The sequence below is a fragment of the Metopolophium dirhodum genome, chromosome 4, assembly GCF_019925205.1.
Source record: "Metopolophium dirhodum isolate CAU chromosome 4, ASM1992520v1, whole genome shotgun sequence".
Lineage (NCBI taxonomy): Eukaryota > Metazoa > Arthropoda > Insecta > Hemiptera > Aphididae > Metopolophium > Metopolophium dirhodum.
In genome coordinates, this window is record NC_083563.1 from 9,615,279 (window position 1) to 9,635,417 (window position 20,139).

Genomic DNA, 20,139 nt, shown 5'->3' on the forward strand with positions numbered 1-20,139 from the left:
AGTATTGAAATTTGTTTGTTGTTGATTTATAATAAATTATAAACAAAATATGCATTAATAATTAAAATCATATACATTTAGTAAATTATTCAAAAATATGCAACATACAATTTTTTAGTTGAGTTGTTAGTATCATGAAACGAATTTGTATCGTATAAAATTTTGAATGTGCCGCTTTCTAAAAAAATATACAATTATACTTGATGTTCCTTCCGAGTCCTCCAGTTATTTTATTATGTTGTTTCGTGTGTTTTATTTTGTTGTATCCATCAATCATTGTATTTCTAATACTTCTAATACTTCTTCTAATACTCATGAAATCTAAATTAACTGTAGTTGTAGCTTGTATGTGTATTTATAGAAGAATTTTCATACACATTAGAAACGATTGAATATTTGAATACCTACATTACTTATTAATTTAATTAGTTATGAACTGTTCAGAGTTCCAAAATTTTTTATTTAAAACTATTTAATATAATACTAAATTATTATATGCAATTTATAATTAAATCTAATTTTTAGTCAACCTCTTGATGAATTATGTAGATTCTCAGATATTTACTTTTTTATATAGAAGGTTACAAATGTTACATACCTGTTGCCTGATGATGGTTTCGTTGTAAGTCGGTGAACGGAAAGCGAAACTGTCCCATAACTCTGAAAATAATCAAATTTAAAGTCAAATCGTACTCAAATTTTAATTAATAACTATCTAATATTTCACGTCTTTACTTAGAAATGTATGTAGGTAGTACATACCATGTTAGTTATTGCCTAAGTTATAACCCAAAATGTATTGTCGGTTTGTACTTGTCACATTGCAAATATTTGTTTAGTTGATTTAGATAAATCATTAATAATTATTATGTGTATCGAGTATTGACAATCGTATATTTAATATTATGCAATAATTTATATTGACAATATGAAATAGGCACACCGCACACTTGTGAATCCTGTACATACTATGTATATAATATTATTATATTATTTATACAATACTCACTACTCGAAATACATAAAAGTCACATACCTACTTTTATACGTGTATGTAAAATATTCAATAGGTACATAGTATAATACACACAATTAAAATATACAATTGCCGTTTATTCTCGACATTGGGTGCCTCGTGTAACATACCTAAGCTGGAAAGGCTCGTGCAGCGTTTTAAAATTGATAATTTTGTTTTATCTAAAAATATGAGGAAAAAATTATTCGAATACAATGTTTAACCTGTTGAACTTTTAATTTTGAAAAACTGACACTGGTAATTTAGGGTTGTCCATCACTGCATTAGATGATCCCGCCATCAGTAACGAGTCTGGTTGATTTGCGACATCAACTCGGGTTCAAGTCCCATTTTATATTATGCGTATGCATTCTATTCTACTATTTTACTAATACAATTATAATTTCAGAAATTCCGTAATGCCTATCTGTGCCGCCTCACGGATCTATTTAATATTATAATGTTATATTTTTTTCTTACTCTACCCGACAACCGTTTTAAATGTCCAATATAAATTTATAAAACCATTATATTATGCCGCGATGATTCTGCCAGAGAATGATGTGCTATTAACACATAATAATTTGTATACATTGTTGGATGTACAATAATGGTATTAACGTTCCCACGTTTTATTACGTGTGAGACTGTGTTAAAATATAATAATAGAAAATACAGAACATTACACTTTTAAATTTAATATGAACACATGTGTTTGTACTAGTATAGATTAGTGTTTAGAACACCTAAAGTAATTTTTCTAAGTACCTATACATTTTTTTTTAAAGACACCGTGAGATATTATCTTTGCAAATAAAACATTTTAGTATTTAACGAGTGTGGATAATATTTTCAAGCTTAGATGCAGCTTATTAAATACGACGAATTCGAGTTTAGTTTACTTTTGTGGACGTTTTCATTCAATTTATTACGGGAATGAGTGTACTAAAATAAAAAAATACGTATAGAATTCGTAATCGTAAAAAGCAATGGAAATACTTTGAGTGAAAATTGATAACTTTTTATGTATCTAAAAAAAGAAGAGACGATGACCTTGTCTCTATTATATGAATAAGTGACATAACCACAGTCATGCACGTCTGAGCAATGAGATGAAAAAAGTAAAAATAATTGTATAGACAGAGACACCAAAGAATTGTATATATATTTTGTATAAGACATTATTATTTTCTTTTAAAGTTGAGTATTAGATAATATATTTTACTTCTGTAGCTAGGTGCCCTAATTTATATTTATTTTATTTCATCATAATGTACTAATCAGTAATCATTAACTATTACCATAGGGCAGAGAGTATGTATAATATATTATACTCAATGCTATTACTAATTTATAGACTTGTATATCATAATATGTTAATAAAATGATTTTGTTTATTCAATATTTTATTTACAATACTAAATAATAACTTTGTAAACATAATTAAATAATAAAAAAATAATGATTTTTACTCAACTCAATTTTAAATTTTACCCTAACAAATTATGGTACTGTTTTTACTATGAAAAAAAATTTCTTGTACAGTAGACTAGCTAATAATGGTTTTAAAATTATTTTAAACGTGCTCATTATATTATATAAATTAATTTGAAAAGATAATAATATCCAACAGTTTACGTTTTGTCGTACTGATTTTGTTATTAATACATAACTTTTAGAAAATTGTACGTATCTGATTCATCAGGCACTTAATTAGCTTCACCGTATTAGCAATTTGTTATCATATTGTTTTATATCCGTCCTAAAAACATTACTATTTGCTATGCTACACGCTTATTTTAGATTCTGAGTGAAACGATGAATGTATTGATTTTACAATGATGTGTGTTTTTTTTTTTATTTTTTTTTTTATTTTTTTATTTTTGTGTCTGTGTACACGATAAGTAGTCGAAATAATGCTTCGATTTTCGACTTCAGTATCTTGTTCGATGGGAAAGTGAATATCGTTGGTGCATTGGGGAGGTCAAAATTTTAATTTCCCAGTAGTTTTCAAAAGCGATGTGAAAAACAAAAGAAAAATTAAGGAAAAACGGGAATTTTTACGCAAAATCGATTTTTAACAAAATCGATTTTGGTTATTGGTGTAACTCTAAAACAAATGACCGTAGATGCATGAAATTTTCACTGGTTGTTTATATTTGCATTTTCTATACACAATACAATTTTGAAAATATTTTGACTCTTTTTGAGCTGTTTACGGCCATTGTCAGTTTTCAATTTTTTTAGTTTTTTTTTCTATAAATATCAATAAAATTTTATCTGTTGAGTAAAAAAGCTTGAAAATTTAATAGAAGGCTCCTAGGTTATTGTTTCAAAGGCAGATGAAAAAAATTAAAAATCCTTAGTCACAGTTTTTAATTATAAGCATTTAAAGTTCAAATTTTGACAAAATACGGAAAAATCACGAAAAATAGCAAATTATTTTGAGTTGAAATTCATAAAAATTTTTCTTTTTAAATCTAAGATTTGAAAATGTAATATAAGATTACTCATAAGTTTGTCTACCTTTATCAAAAAAAAAATGTCTAGAAGAAACTTAAATTAAATTTTTATGAGCGTCTGAAATTTATATTTTTACAACATTTGATATTTACTCGATTTCTCATGTAACAATTTTCTTATTTTATTGTAATTAAAAAACAAATGACTGTAGATACTTGAAAATTTCACTGAATGTTCATATTAGTATTTTCTATACACCATAAAATGTTGAAAATATTTTGACTCTTTTTGAGCTGTTTACGGACATTGTCAGTTTTCAATTTTTTTAGTTTTTTTTTCTATAAATAACAATAAATTTTTATTTGTTGGGTAAAAAAGCGTGAAAATTTAATATAAGGCTCCTGATATATCGTTCTAATAGCAGTTGAAAAATATTAAAAATACATAGGCACAATTTTTTTTTATAAGCATTTAAAGTTCAAATTTTGACAACATTTATCAAATTTATAATTTATTAATTATTTTGTGGTTAAAAATGTATAAAATGTTTAACTTTTATGGCTAAGGATTTAAAATTTAAAACAAGGCTCCACGTAAATAGGTTATATATAAATTACTTTATTCACAATAATATCATCAAATATACTTGGTAATATCATAGGCTGACTGACCGTTTTCGCTCAGAATCGTTTTTCTTATACAATGATATTATATCATTGAATTCAAATTTAACACCATCCATTACAGTGACCCACTTGTACCCTACTGTACAGCAGAGCGACATTCACTTATCCACCTTTTTTAAGTTTGTGTAAGGTAGTAAAATCCGGGCAGCACAAATTAGCAAGTTCTAATTTCCGTATAGAGTTAAGCATCGATGATTTTATCATTCGTGGTTAAATTTTGCAAATAATCAATACATATAATATAATATATGCATAAAAAAAACTTCGATGAAAATAAATTACTTTTTTGTCGTACTATATCTTTTAAATTAGACGACTTTTTCCTTTAAATTTCTTTTATGTGTATTCCATTAGCTCATAAATATATACCTAGTGTTAAAGTAGAGTAAATAAAAACATTTCAAATAAAATGTATGAATACCACTATAATTTATAGAATATTTATTAATTTTCAAGATAATTATTTTATAAGATAACATTAGACATAATGTACTATATTGGTACAGTTTGACAATTTTGAATGTTAGTTGTGTGAATCATAATTATTATAATTTATTCTACAATTGCTTATACAAACAGCAGGTTGATATTTTCTCCTCCTAATTAGATATTGACATCATAAAAATGTTTTATTACTACCTATAAGTAATAGTTATATTAATAACATATATTTTTATCGAAGCAGAATAAATTTATGTTTATAATTTTGTTCGAAACAAATTTTCCATTTCAATATAATTTTGAAGCAATTTTCTTGGATTATTTCGTGTATAACGTTATTACAACCATAGGTATATTTTACTATATTTGTAAGGCGTTAATTTTAACAATTTAAAAATATTCTTATAATAAATACATTTAAAAAAAATATTTGATTTAAATACAGTCGATAAATATATATGCAGCCACTGTGTTATTATAATATATTCTACGTTTCAAACAATTGTAATTTAAAATCATGTTTAACTTTTTTTATCAACTATATAGTACCTAATTATATTTATACCTAATTTATTAGTCTTTTACAAAGACAAATTGAAAACAACTTTGACAAAAACCAAAGAAGAAACAAACGCGCCCTCATTAACCGTTTCCCGTCCCTTATTCAATAAAATGTTCTTGGTTATTAATCCAAAAATAAAAATTAGATCTTTGAACCGGCAACTATACTTTATTGTCTACCTTAATATTTCTGATCTCGGACATACGTGTTCATATTAATTATTATTTATTACTCTCCCATGTATTACAATAGTTTACATCTACAAATGAAGAATCGCAGGCTGAGACATACTTGATAGGTTTTATATTGATAGGAGTATGATTTTTTTATTCTCTATGCAGGGTGTTTCACTAATCATGCTGATCCCTTTTCTTATTCAGTAATGCAGTAATTCAAAATCTTGGAATTTTTAAATGTATAGGTATTTAAACTTTAAAGACCCTGTTTTAAAATTATTAAGGCTTTTTGTACTACTTTCATGCATATTTTAAAAATAGAAGTTTGTATCACTACAGTCACTCCTTAAGTAGTACAAAAAAATTCAAGAACTTTAATAAATGGTCCTTGAGTATATTATATTATATATTTAAAAATTCCAAAAATATTTTTAACGAATTCAAGATCACCCATATAGCGTATTTCATGTACATAATAAGAAGTCGTCTTTCAAAATAAATAAATAAATAAATATTAATAACAACGACGCTTCGGTTAAACGTTATACGGCGCCGTAAGCTTCTGTCAGTTTTGGGTCAGAGGGAAATCGTGTGCGATCGTGGGGCGTCGATTTCGACAGCAAAGAGCTTTAATGATGTTCCACCTGCAGTTGTATGTATGTATGTATGTATAAGTGTACAGGCCAATACGACTATACGAGGTATAATGCCTATTTATACTGCCGGCGTACCTACTCTCGGGTCGCGTACTAGATTTACGAAAAACAAAACGCGCATTCCTCGGCAATATTCGACTTTCCAACTGTGTTTACACACCTCTACCTCTTATAATATGTGTGCGTGCACGACGAGTATGACTTTAGGTCGTCGAAATAACTCGTTTCGCGGCTCAAGGCGTGGATATTCCCCCCTGCCCGTTCGTAAGCTTATAACATCGGGGGGATGTTCAGCGGACATTATATATCAACGTGTAATAGCACCTTTTGGCGTACCTATATATAGGTAAATATGATAAATATATATATATATTCGCTACAGGAATGTCACGATTTTTTTTCCACGCGTTATTATTATTATTTGGCACGACGATTGTTGAGTATTATATACAATCGTCGCGGGTACCAATTATACTATATTTATATATATATACCTAATACCTTTAGTCGTCTATTATTATTATTATTATTATTATTATTATTATACGCACTCGTTGGTCATTATCTCGCACGACGCGTATGAAGGTCGTCGTTCGGGCGCGAAACCAGTTTTCGACGTGTGTACGACGCGCGCTCGTGAATGGACCGAAACGGCGCATCGGCGGCGGCGGACGTCCAGCGAGAGACATTGGCCGCGGCCGCCGGACACACGGACAGTTATGTCGATTTGTCCGGACGCGCCGGATGTGTGGTTGTCGATGCTCGTGTCGAATACGCGTGATATGTCACGTATGTGACACTATATACTGCAGTGCCGCTGCTGTTGTTATCGTTGTTGTTGTTGTTGTTGTTGTTGTTGTTATTGTTGTTGTATGATGTGTCGCCGTCGTCGGCCTGTGTCCTTCTTATGCCGGTAGTGTCACCGCGACGTCAGTGGCAGTGGTGGTGGTGGTGGTGTTGTTCGTCGCTGTTCGTGGTGCCGGTACTGTTGACGCAGTGGCCGTCGTCGCTGGATCGCGTCGTCCCGTTGCTGCTTGCATACGCACTTATGCCTCCCGATCATGTGGCCGCTGGCGGCCGAGGCGGTTCCCGTGTGCGTGAGACGAAAAAAGCGTTGCTCGGCCGGTCACGGTTGACGTCCGCGCAGTTGCGTTCGCCGTTCGTCGCCTCCACCGCGGGTTCTTCTGCTTGTGCTGTCGTCCCGATCGTGGTCAAAGGGACGGTGTCCAAGATTACCGAAAAGTTTCAGACGCAACCGCCGCCAGCACCGCCTCCGCGCACCCTAACACGGATACCAAAACCCTTGCGTGTGCCCGATCGCGGAGTGGTGGTCAAGCCGCTACCGCCGCCGTTGCCTCCGCTGCCGCCGCCTGTCGTCAAGTACGAGATCAAGAGGCGACAGGAGAAACTGTTGGGTGAACTGCACCGCCGCCGCGGCCTCCAGGGAAATCGGCCGACAACCGCATCGTTGTCTTCCGGCCGACTTCCTGTCGGTGGTGGCGGGGACAGCGCAGTGTCTTCCGATTGCGGGAGCAGTTCCGACTCGGAGAAATCGGTTTGTTGCGGCGGACGGTCGATCGACAAACCGGACGACAAGCCCGGCTCGCCTCACAGTTCGGGGTACGAGTCGGTCGAGGAGACGATGACTATATCCACGTCCGCGGCGGTACCCTACTCGTGGGTGTTTGGTGCCCCTGAACCTCACGACGGTTTCGATGGACCGTCACAACTGTTGTCCGTCACGAGTCCGCTAGCGCCGCCGCCGTTGTCCACGTCGTCGTCGGCGTCGTCCGACGGCTGTTGCGAAGGCGACGATGACGATGACGACGACGACGACGACGAAGACGACATTTTGACGGCACCGGAAGACCGACTCGAACGGTTGGTGACGTTCGCCTCGGCGAAGTCTTGTCCCGCTTTGACGCGCGCAAAGCCGGACCAAGACGACGACGAAGACGTGCCCGTGGTGGTCATTCGCCGTCATTTCGGAGGAGGAAATGACGGACCGAAGCCGGTCGCTGCCATGGCTGGATACCTGTCACCGATACCAGAGTGTTCGTCCACTGAACCGAACAGCGTGGAGACCGTCGAGGACTGTTGCGGTTACGACGACGACAAGGTTGGGACTCCCGTTTTGTGGCGATATATGAAACGTATTTTTACTCGGTATTTCGTGACCAATAACATGAACGGGGATGAAAAAACCCCGTATAATATTATATGTGCATGCTTAAGAGGACGCCGCCACACGCCTCTATATAAATTGTTTGTTGAAACCGTTTCTCGCGAAAAAGAACCACTCGGTGAGCGCTTTAGTCACATTTTAGAAACCAAATTTATGTAAATGACACAGAAGACAAAACTTACTGTAGTACCAAATTAATTTTCGTTTTTAAAAATTTACTTTTACTGTAATGATCTAAAAATTAATTTCTTATATTACACAGATAAAAAACAAACAAATTCTAAAATTTTTTCAAAATTAAAGTAGGTACATATTTTTTTTTTTTGCTAATCGGTCTGAATGAACGAAAAAAGACACCCTTAGCATTAAAAATCTTCGAATTATTTAAATTTCTTTAAAATTGCCTATATATTACCCCTTAAAAGTGTGTGTGAGACTAATGTCTATTCTATTCGCACGTGTACGGAAAAAAAAAAATTACAAAAAAAGATTTTGTTAGTTGGCAACATGCCTACAATCAATACATAATACGGTTAAAATTGTTTTTTCTTACACTCTATAGACCTATAGTGTCTAAATTCGGTGAACGTTCGCTTTCTGCTAATAATATAAAACACTGCGAACTTTTAAAAAGCAAATTTCTGCGTCCGCGACGCTTTGGAGGCATCTCTACGTATCTAATATGTATATAAGTATTTAGTTTCGAGTGTAGTCTTAGCATTTTTGTAGAACAAGTGTACAAACCCGCTGCTCGTGTAGCGTAATGTACCAAAAAAAAAAAAAAACATTATATTACTATGTTTATGACGGGAGATGCACATCATTGCAGTTTGCAGCACTACTCCCGCGTCAATATGCGAATATATGTGATTTTTCCGTGCGCGAGATGCGTTCCTAAATGACGCTTTATTTTTTGGGGTCATTGAAATGTTAATATTTGCTCTCTTTATATGATATCTTATTACAATAAAATACGCACAAAATGTTGACGGAAACGCAAACATATATTATTCTATACGCGTGCAGATTGATATTGGTGTCCGTTGTTTTTTTTTTTTTATCGATTCGCGTGCCAGAACAAATATGCGATTTCCCGTTATGCCGCATCGGCTGGATTAATCTGGACAAAATAAAAAATACAAACTGGTTTGCCGGTCTGTTTAAAAGACGTGCACTATAATACAGAAGAGGCGGCCGTCGCTTATAATTTATTCACAGCTCGTACCATGAAAACACATATTTTACAATATATAGGATAAAATGCAATAATCGTATAACGTATATGTGTAGTGCATATAACGGGGCTCGCGTGTATGTTGTGAGACGGAATGCAAATAATTGTGCTAGACGGTTGTCCGACTGCAACGCCAATTTTGTATATTATGAACGCTTAGGTTGAGAGCATTCGGTAATGCGGGAAAAGGCATCGTTAAAATAAAAACTCTCATGGTCGATCGATTTGTTATTGGATAAGTTTACCTAGGTATATCTTTCATAACGATTCGAATGGTAAATCGCCGATAATATGATATTACATAATTTACAATCGACGAAGAAACGTTTAGGACATATAATAGGTACATTAAAACTAATATAGCGGTTTTCAACGATTTCTTGTAGAAATTAATAATAATATTATTTTCTTATTTCTCTTATATGGTGTCGCATACGTACCCCATTATATTATATATATATTATTATTTATTTATTAGCTCAAAATTGAATTTTAACTTTGTTTTTTGTCATACCTATTATATAAAATAAGCACGATAAAATCAAATGAATAAATTACAAAAATATAAAATACTGGCTTGTGAGTATTTTTTTTTTAATTACCTATAGGCACTTACTCTTTTGACAGGTATTTATAAATAAAACAATTAAAAAGTCAAGTCAAGTGTACATATTATACTATTATCGCTTATTCCATTATCCGTGTCGTTTTAATCGTTTTATATTACTGCATTAAATAATTATGTTTTTTCATAAATAACATTGAAACACTATTATTACATTCAACAAATAGTCCTTTATGACAGACTAAGTTTTACAATTAATGTAGTAGGTTGTACCACCACACAGTGTACACAACATACATCGATTCATACATCGATTACCTACCTTTTGAGCAAACTATTTATGATAATCGATATAAATATTAGGTTTCTACAGTTACCTATTGAAGTAACAAAATATGTATAATATTCAATTCTAAACCACAATATGTGAATGTACTATTACACCGCAGAATTAAACAACATTTTAAATTGTGTCTATAAAAATATTTAGTAGAAATTATTATAAATATATATCTAATAATTTTTATTAAAATAATCAATTTTTAAATATTATAATTTCCATCGACAAAAGAACAATGCATAGGTACCTATTATATCATAATATACTCCCAATAATTTGAATTAGAAAATTGATACATATATATATATTTCGATTTCTACGTTATATTCTGAGTAGAAAACCATAAGATGATAGTAACATTTACGTTGCTGAAATTGACATTAAATAACATTATTCGGTATAAGTACGAAGTCTTGAGTCAATATGAGTCAATGATAAGCATTAAGCTGTAGCTATAAAAAAACATACGTAGGTATACGTCATACATGTTAAGCTATAACTTCGTAGAAAGATATAAGACATCTCATCAGTTTACAAAATATCACTTAAAAGTTAAAATACTTATATTGCTGCCATATTCCTACGTGCAAATCGTATAACTTGGTGTTAAATAGATGACGTACTTAATTTATTAACGTTGATAAATTACGTATGTTGTGTTTACTAGTTGTTTAGTATGCGTAGCAATACGAATATAATAATAACACACACTACTATAATACGGTACACAGAGTGCAGTGAATGTATTGTGATTGCCAACGATACATTCAAACTTTTTAGTAACGAATAACGATGAGACACAATTTAAAGAGACTTTAGGGGTTTGGATTCTTCATTTATATTGTTCTTGAAGTTCTTTTACACAAAATTATAGTTGTTCATTCCGATACATAAGTACATAACTAACACACAAGAAACCCATATACGTGTATAATATTTATTTTATATGTTGTCATACTATAATATGTCACGTGTCTTTGTGTCAATAAAATATTTTGTAGCCCTGAAATTATAACCGTTTTTATTTTTATTTTAGCCAAAACATACCAATCTTGTGTCCATCATACTGATCAACCTAGTAATGCGATAATACTTTTTAAAATTGATTTAAATTCGTTCTTATGTCTACTTAAGTTCGGTCAGTTCACTGTTCCCAATTTCACCCCTTCCCCTCCCAACAACTATAAATTTAGCTTGAATATTTTGCGATTTCGGAATTTTTAAACGTTGATTATTCGGATTTTAAATCAGAGATCTTAAAATGTGGACTGACCGATCTCAAGTAGACATAACGAATTCATATCAGTTTTCTGAAATATTATCGCATTATTAATTCGATGGATGGACAAAATTTCATACAAATTAACATAAATTGTTGACCGTTCACGGTGGTGACTTGTACATGTGCGTGTGGGAGCGCTCCGTTATTTCTTTTATATATAGTCACACGACACACACTAATGATCACTTACTACGCACACATTTACAAGACCTGCATGCATGCAATTTGAAAATTCCCTATATTTAACTCCTTAAAAACTGTCCTCCACCGATCCCCTTAAGTTTGGAATGACTAAAATATTAATTTAATGCTCAAATCAGAGTTTATGTTGAATGGTATAATATAGTTCAATTTATATTTGTTTCTTTATACGCCTGTCTAAAAACTTCATATTTATTTATAACACATACCTAATATCTGTCCTAATTATTTTAGTATATATTTACTGTGCCTGTAATTCTGCTGTATTTTTTAGGCCATCACCCCTTGTATATGTTAGCTATCTTATTTTACTGAATTATTGTTATGTACTGTACTAAATAAGGAATTTTTTATTCCGTGAATTAATTAATAAATAATAAATAATAAATAATAATAAATATCCATCTTAAATTTAAACTTAAAATTTTATTATTATGACGGTAAACATGTAATTACTGTCTTAAAAAATGATTGGCTCAATACCTTTTTTACGTAATTATTTGTATAAATATATATTTTTATACTTCACTATTGGTATGGTAAATATTAATACAATATTATTATTATTTATTACAACTTGGTTTTGTACTTAATTATATATCCACCTATTAAAAAAGTCGGACAGGATATGCAGAGACCTGATTTTGAGCACTCGGCCCACTTCGTTCACTTCGGTTCACGATTGTGGTGTGTTATTAATTATTACATTTGAATGAAATAATAAAAAGTAGTCGTAGTAAAAAAACTGAGTTCAGATTATTATTGAGTTTATGTTTGTACCCGATATGTGATTTCTGACTACCTATTTAGAATGTTTAAAGTTACGCATAACAAGAATTAATGAATCATAATAATGATAAAACATTTTAAATATTTATTGAATTTAATAATAATTCATATTGGAATGACAAGTTTTAAATGTTAATAGGTACATAAAGCTATTATAGAAATGCAATTAGAAGACATTTAAAAAAATTGAATCAGACATACAATAAAAAATGTCTCTGTTGATCAAATGTAAATATAAAATAATTTCAAATACCTACCTAATATTTTATCATTTTGAATTATTATGATTAAAATAACTTATGTCAACCGTTTAAATAATAAGGCCTGAAAGATAAAACTTGTTTCATCTAAACAAAATTGTAAAAAAAAGTAAAAAATTTTATTATATAGTAACAGTAATTTATGGTCAATCTTCAATTCAAATTGCATGTTTTTGACATAAAATCGTACTAAAAAATATTATTTCAATTGGTTTGTAATTTATATATTAATAAAACAGAAAGAAAACATAAAATGCCCAAGTTTATAAATGTTTAGTTTGAAAATAATTTTTAAAGGTCGTCTTAAATAAATAACTGAAGTCAAGGTAAATGATCAAAATGTATCACGTTAAAACCACTTTTATTCTTAATCCGTTAGTAATTTTTTCTTACTCAACGAATACTTCAAAAAATAATCAAAAATCAATACATTTCTCGTAATAGTTATTTAAAAACGTATATGTATAATAACGTATTTGTGATATGCTTCAAATTCACAAAAACATTGAGTAGATATTTAATTTTCCTCGGGTATAGATAAGACCATTATACATGTTCAAAATATTTGTTTTACTTCACTGAAAATGTTTGATTAAAACATAAGTTTATTTATTTAAAACTTTAACATTTTAATAATTATAAATTATAAAATAAACAAGATGTTATTAAGTATATGTATTTCTATTGATCATTTATGATCATTGAATTTGGTTTTTTTTTTAATTTCAACGGTACGATTTTTATGTCCACAATTTAATCATGTATACTTAATTTATTTATTATACTTATTTATTTACATACAAATACTGGTTAAGTATTGAAAATATTATCTCGCAACACTCACTATACAATGTGAAACACGTGGAAAAAGTAGTTTTAAAGTCTAAAAATATTTTATCACACGAATATTTTTTTTTCTTATAGGTACCTATATATTATATGCATATAAATTTACATACATTATTCAGTATGCATTAATCATAAAGTGTTATACTAGGAATTTTGTAATCAGATAAATGTTTTTTTTTGGTTTTAATTTATTTAATGGTTTACATTCTTATCATGTCAAATATTGTAGGTAGTTACCTATTCGTTTACATAAATGTGCTGAATGCACGATATGCAGTTTTACAATTATTTATGACTGATTTAACGTCGTTGGTTTAAGAGATTAAAACAATTTTTGTTTTACAAAAAAATCACGAATATTTCTTGATACAGGTTTCAAATAATAAATGCAACACAAATTATCACGTACTACATTATACTACAAAATAACTAATATTTCTTTGTGTGTTTGAAACAATCGAAACTATCAAATGTGTAATAATCGTTTAACTTTTATTTATTTATTTATTTATTTATTTTTATCAGATATTTTTCCGTGCCAATGTCTTACAAACTCTCGAAACTCAGCGAGACGAAAAGTTATCTGGCATCTTTACTCAGTTACAAGCCCGTTGTCGTGGATATCTTGCTCGAAAAGACTACGCTAAACGAAAAGTAAACGACATCGCTGTACGGTGCATACAGCGAAATGTTAAAAAATTTATGGTTGTAAGAGATTGGCCATGGTGGCGGCTGCTGGTCAGAATCACACCCTTGCTTAACGTTCATCGGACTGAATACGAACTGAAACAAAAATCTGTGAGTATCTACGCTAAAAATGAGATTTTTTGTTTGTAAGTTTTTTATTATTTGAAATCGCCGTTCATGTTCTAGGACGAACTGGAGCAACTAAGGAATAAAGTGGACAAGTTGGAGCAGGAACGGTCACAGTTGAAAATGGATAACGACAGACTCGAACAGAGAGTAAGTAGTAAATTCTTCAAACTTTTCGATCATGTATTTTTTGCATTAAAGTATTTGCCGTTTGGTAATTGGTCTCCGGCCAAACGCATTTAATTTCCTCTCCCGGGGCCGGTCTATTTTTATGCGACCGATATTTTAAGACGAGACCGAGTATAACAACAATAGACGAACTCTTGTTTCATTCAACTGACCGACACTTCCTCAAACATTGCTCATTTAACGTTCTCATACATTCCCGTAACAACAATGTTCACGCCGGCTTTAATGAGAAGACGATACGGCGTAACGCCGTCGCGATCGGTTTCGCGTTCTTTATCGCCATTATCATACCGGTCTTGTCACTCCACCACAGAACATAGGTCAGAATTTAACGCTAAACTTCTCGAACTTCTCCACGAGAATAAGGTCCACGGTTACCATTTCAGTTTTCAGTAAGTTACATGCATTTAAAATATATCCTTGCGTTGTGTTTTTAGTTGGCGGAAACAACTGGTGACTTAGCCGAGGAGCATTCCACAGTAACTATGGTGTCTGAGCGGTTACAGTTTGAATCGGCTGAAAGACAACGTCTAGAAAAAGAGCTACTAGAGACACAGACCGTCAAGACCCGGTTGGCTGAAACTAATGAACAATTGGAAATGCAGCTGCTATGCATGAGGTCTACCGATCCTTCGTTAATGTCATCGTCGTCGTCCGTAGCCGGAACAATGAGTGATGACGATAGTGCTGTAGTGAATAGCGATAAGGGTGACCAGTATTATAGACGACGATATGAACGCGTTTGTCGTGAATTAGAGTATGCTAAGAAGCGATTACAGCAACAGCATAATGACGACATGGAGCAACTATTGGCCATGAAAAAACAGCTTGAAAAAAAAGTGAGTACCTATACATATATTTGATTTATTTTTCACCCAAGTCAATATTTAAATATATTTTTTGCACATAACACATTAATAATAATAATGATAATTTTTAAGTTGGCTGGTGTTTACGAAGACGTAGAAGAACAACGTCAAATTGTAGCCCAATGGAAACGAAAGGTTAATAAGCTGAATTCTGAATCAAACGACCTCAAACTTATGTTGGAAGAAAGCAACTCAAGAAATAATTTACTCGAAAAGAAACAAAAGAAGTAAGTTTAAAAATATTATCAAACGAATAAATAATTAAAGAAATAAAATTGGACATTATGTGCCGGGTATGATACCTATATACAATAATATAATTCTATAGATTGAAATTAAAATGCCCATTTATGATTATAACCTGCGCGTTACACGATTAATTTATTCATAAAAAAAAGTGTGTGGATTAATATTAATTAGTTGAGTTCTTATCGGATTAACGGTATACAATCGCATGATTTGATTTAGTTGTACAACATGTATCGTGTAATATTGTAAAATTTATATGAATAACTATTTTAGATTCGATACAGAGTTGCATTCATTGCAAGAGGAATTAAAAAAAGAAAAAGCTCAAAGAGAAAAAATTACCAGAGAAAAAGATATGGCCATGTCGGATAAATTTTCAATGGAGCAAACTTTAAGTGTACGTTTTTTTAGAAATACGTATAATAATCAAATTAATAAATAATTTTTTTTTCAATTTCAGAGTGTCAAGTTGGAGTTGGAGCTTAAGGAACAGAAAGTCGTTGGCTTGAATCGCGAGCTACAGGAGTTAACGTTTAGCGGCAACACCGAGGAAGAAGTCGCAGCACTCAAGCGATCCAAACACCAGCTGGAGAGTAAACTCAAAGACCAAGAAGAAGAACTTGACGATCTTGCTGGCCAGGTGCAGTTACTGGAGCAGGTGAAAACTCGTCTGGAGATGGGACTCGAACAGGAAAGGAAGGAACATCGAAGAGAGTTGGCTCAACGCGAACAAGAGAACGAGGAGACTCGGTGTTCGGCGGCAAAAAAGATCAAGGCGCTGGAATGCGAGATCGAAAACGAGCACGAAGAGAGGACGGCGCTGATCCGGGAGCGTCATGACCTAGAGAGACGGCTGGTCGACTCTGAGGACAGGGAACGATGTCGGAGCATGAACGACCAGGAATCGATTGCTCGTCTCCGTCGGGACATGAAGAAGCTCAAGGCGTTGCTAAGAGACGCACAGACGGTGCAAGAACAACGGAGTGACAGCCAAGCGAACCGCATAGCTATGCGGCAGTTAAGAAATCAGCTGGAGGACGCGGAGAGCGCCAGGGACTCGGCACTCAAGGCCCGGTCCCTAGCTGAAACTGATCTGGCGGAGGTGACTGCTTCGTTGGACGAAGCGCAAGTGGCCAAACGTACGGCCGAGGAGCGCGCTGCCGGTCTGGCTCGAGACAAGAACCATCTACAGGGCCAGCTGGACGAGAACGAAGAGGAGCTGGCCGAGGTACTGAAGAAGTACCGGGGTACGGTGCAACAGCTGAGTGCCGAGCAGACGGTGCAACAGGAACAGGCAAGTCGCATCGCCGAGCTGGACACGGACCGGGCCAACTTGCAGGAGCGGCTGGCTGAGCTGACGTTCCGGTTAGACAACATGGAGACGCACGGTGACCCGGCCGGATCGCTGAACCTGAAGCGGCTGCAGCTCCGGGTCACCGAGCTCGAGTCCAAGTTGCAGCTGGAGCTGACCACCCGGACCCGACTGGAGGTGCAGATAGCCCGGCTGAAGGAGACCGTCGACCGGTTGGAGTCCGAACGAGAGACGGCTCAGTGCAAGGAGAACGCCGCTCAGGAGGCGGTGCGCAAAATGCAGCGGTCGTTGCGGGAGGCCCGGGAATCGATGGCCGAGAGGGAGTCCCGGGAGTCCGCGGACGTGAACCGCAAACGGGCGCTGGAAAAGCGAGCCGAACAGGCAGAGTCTGAGGTGAGCACCGTTAAATCTGATCTGGCGCTGGCGCTGCAGCGCATCGACGACCTGCAGGCTGCAATGACTGGTGATCTGGATGACGATGACGACGAATTCCGGTCGAGCAGCGATGACGACGACGACGACGGTGGGGACGGCGATAGCGACGATTCGGTAACCACGTTCTTAGCCAACCAGGGCGCGAGGAACACCACGATCCTACAGCAGCAAAAAGTGAGTTGTTTTTATTTTGGCCATAGGACTCAGAATGTATATTTATGTGTATTTACCTATATGTTGAGTTCCTTTTTTCATTTTCTTATATTTTTTTTCCCAAAAATTAAATAATAACTGCAGTTTTCATAATTTAATACCGTATGTGTATGTAGTGGATTCTTATCCACTCTTCCTAGTGCGATTTCGCAAGTCAATTCACGTCAAATATTAAAACTGTAAACTTATCCCTCTAGTGTTTTAAAATAATAGCCATGTTGGAAATTTTAAATATAACGATTTTTCAATTTATTGTTGTTAAAAAAACGTTATGTACTGCAGGGGTATTGAATATTGATTTATAAAATTAAATTTGTAACATGTGTGTTTATTTACGTGCGTTATTATTGTTTTTTTACAGAACGTGGATTCAAATAATTGATGACTAGTAAATTTCCTGAAGAGTTTGCACCAAAGTATTATTTAAATACAATTTTATTATAAATCATGTATGTAAAACAGTTACTTAATAGTTAATTGTGAGTTATATTATTATTATTATTATTATTTATATTTATATTTAAGTGCCCTATACATAAATACGATTGTGATTTACTGATTTTTACTATCCCTCTGTAGCTCTCTAATTACTTAATGATTCCCTTTCCCAGTGTCTTCCATCAATCGTATGGGTGAACGCACTCGTGGCTAAAATCTTATTCGTTAATAACCCGTCCACCGACGCAAAAAAAGATTTTTTTATGTTCACTGACCTATTTATAATCTTTTGTACTGATTTTACAAAATTTGTATTGTATTATGTAATAAAATGTTATAATTTTTTTCTTATTACCGTGTGTAGTAATGCATTTACGTGACTTTCCCGAATCATGCTCTATCGGTTAGGTGCCTGCTCAAAGAAAAACATTGATACACTCGCAGTGCGCTTTTGATTTGATAATGGTTTAGTTTTGATGACTAATTGATTCATGTATCTCGATCTCAACCATTTACAAATCACTAGAATTCGGATTTAAATGACCTAAAAATAACGAAAAATGCCCTTTCAAAAAATTAATTTATGACTTTTTACTATAAAAGAAATCCTAAAAAAGAATCCCTGCGATTGACCACGGAGTTCTTCAGAAATCAAAATATTTTTGTAAATTGTTTTATTTAAAAAACAGATAACCTTATGTTGTTACATGTTTGAGTACAACATGTGTATTTAATATTTATATATTATATACATAGGCACAATTTGGGGGGGGGGACTTGGAGAGGCTTGCCCCTCCAATACTAAATTTAGCCTCTCCAAAAAAATGTATTTTAATTGAAGTATCAAATCCTTTAATAACTACCCAATCTACTAATATAGTAAACGTTTCAGTTTGAAGAATATAAAGTTTAAAGAACGATTCAATATTCACGTGTTTTTGATAGTATATAATCGGATCCACCCTCAGAACTTATAATAAAGGTTTAATAATAGTATTGCAAATTAGTAATTACCATATATATTACTGAAAACATTTAAATTTGTCAAAAATATAGTCAATACTTGATAAAAGTATTTATTTTTATAAATTTCCAATTTCGGTTACAATTGTAATATATTTATAAGTAACTAAATGTCGTAAATTTGTTTAAAAAATATTGTACATAGGTATCAGCAGTAATAGATAGATGTATAGTGTATACAGTATAATTATAATATATACATTACATATAGAAAAGTGGTTGAGAAAAATTATATATTACACTTATGTTGTATATTATTATAATTAAGTAATATATTTTAAAGGTATTTTAACATGGGGTGTGGGGGACAGAGCGCCCCACGCGTCTGTTTCATTTTAATATGTAAAGCCCCTCCAAGTCAAAAACTGAAATTGCGCCTATGATTATATTTATTTATATAGGTAATATTACTAGAAATCGGTTCAAAAATTCTAAAAAAAAAAATAATAATGCCCTAAAAATTTAAAAGTGCTCTTAAACGTCAAAAAACTCGAAAATTGCAAAAAAATTCGTTGTTAGCATATAGTGAGTACTTGTTAAGTTGAAACGCATTTGTATCTTGGAAAACATCGTGTCAAGCATTCCAGAAAAAAATATGCAAATGCATCGAAATCCGAACCTTACAAATCATATTCACAGATATTTAGAAATTTCAATTGACATTGGCGTACTATTATACTATATTATGTTTCTTTTCTATGTAGGGCACCAAGCACCAGCGACCAGGTATCCGCGTATAAGAAAACTACACGAGTTTTGAAATATTAAAAAACGAAAAATTTGAAAAAGTTGCAAGCCATCAAAATATTTCAGCGTTTTATTATATCCACCGAATATTTACCAAATTAAATAGAGAATTGTGTAAATAAAATATTCAAATTACATTTTTTAACA

General features: G+C 33.1%; 1 protein-coding gene across 5 annotated transcripts in view; it reads left to right on the forward strand.

The window, feature by feature from the left end:
* LOC132942679 (unconventional myosin-XVIIIa-like) overlaps nt 1-20,139 on the forward strand; it is a 59,119-nt gene extending 38,980 nt beyond the window's left edge. For 2 of the 5 annotated variants that reach the window (XM_061011277.1, XM_061011278.1), the window contains 7 exons: nt 14,230-14,502; nt 14,578-14,667; nt 15,144-15,545; nt 15,648-15,802; nt 16,098-16,221; nt 16,285-17,745; nt 18,146-18,573. In XM_061011277.1, the coding sequence (XP_060867260.1) occupies nt 14,230-14,502; nt 14,578-14,667; nt 15,144-15,545; nt 15,648-15,802; nt 16,098-16,221; nt 16,285-17,745; nt 18,146-18,166 (2,526 nt within the window). In that variant the 3' untranslated portion in view covers nt 18,167-18,573. Of the gene's footprint in view, nt 1-6,701; nt 8,119-14,229; nt 14,503-14,577; nt 14,668-14,849; nt 15,073-15,143; nt 15,546-15,647; nt 15,803-16,097; nt 16,222-16,284; nt 17,746-18,145; nt 18,574-19,949 lie in introns of those variants that run through there. The other 3 variants (XR_009664306.1, XM_061011279.1, XM_061011280.1) reach the window with 3 other exon arrangements.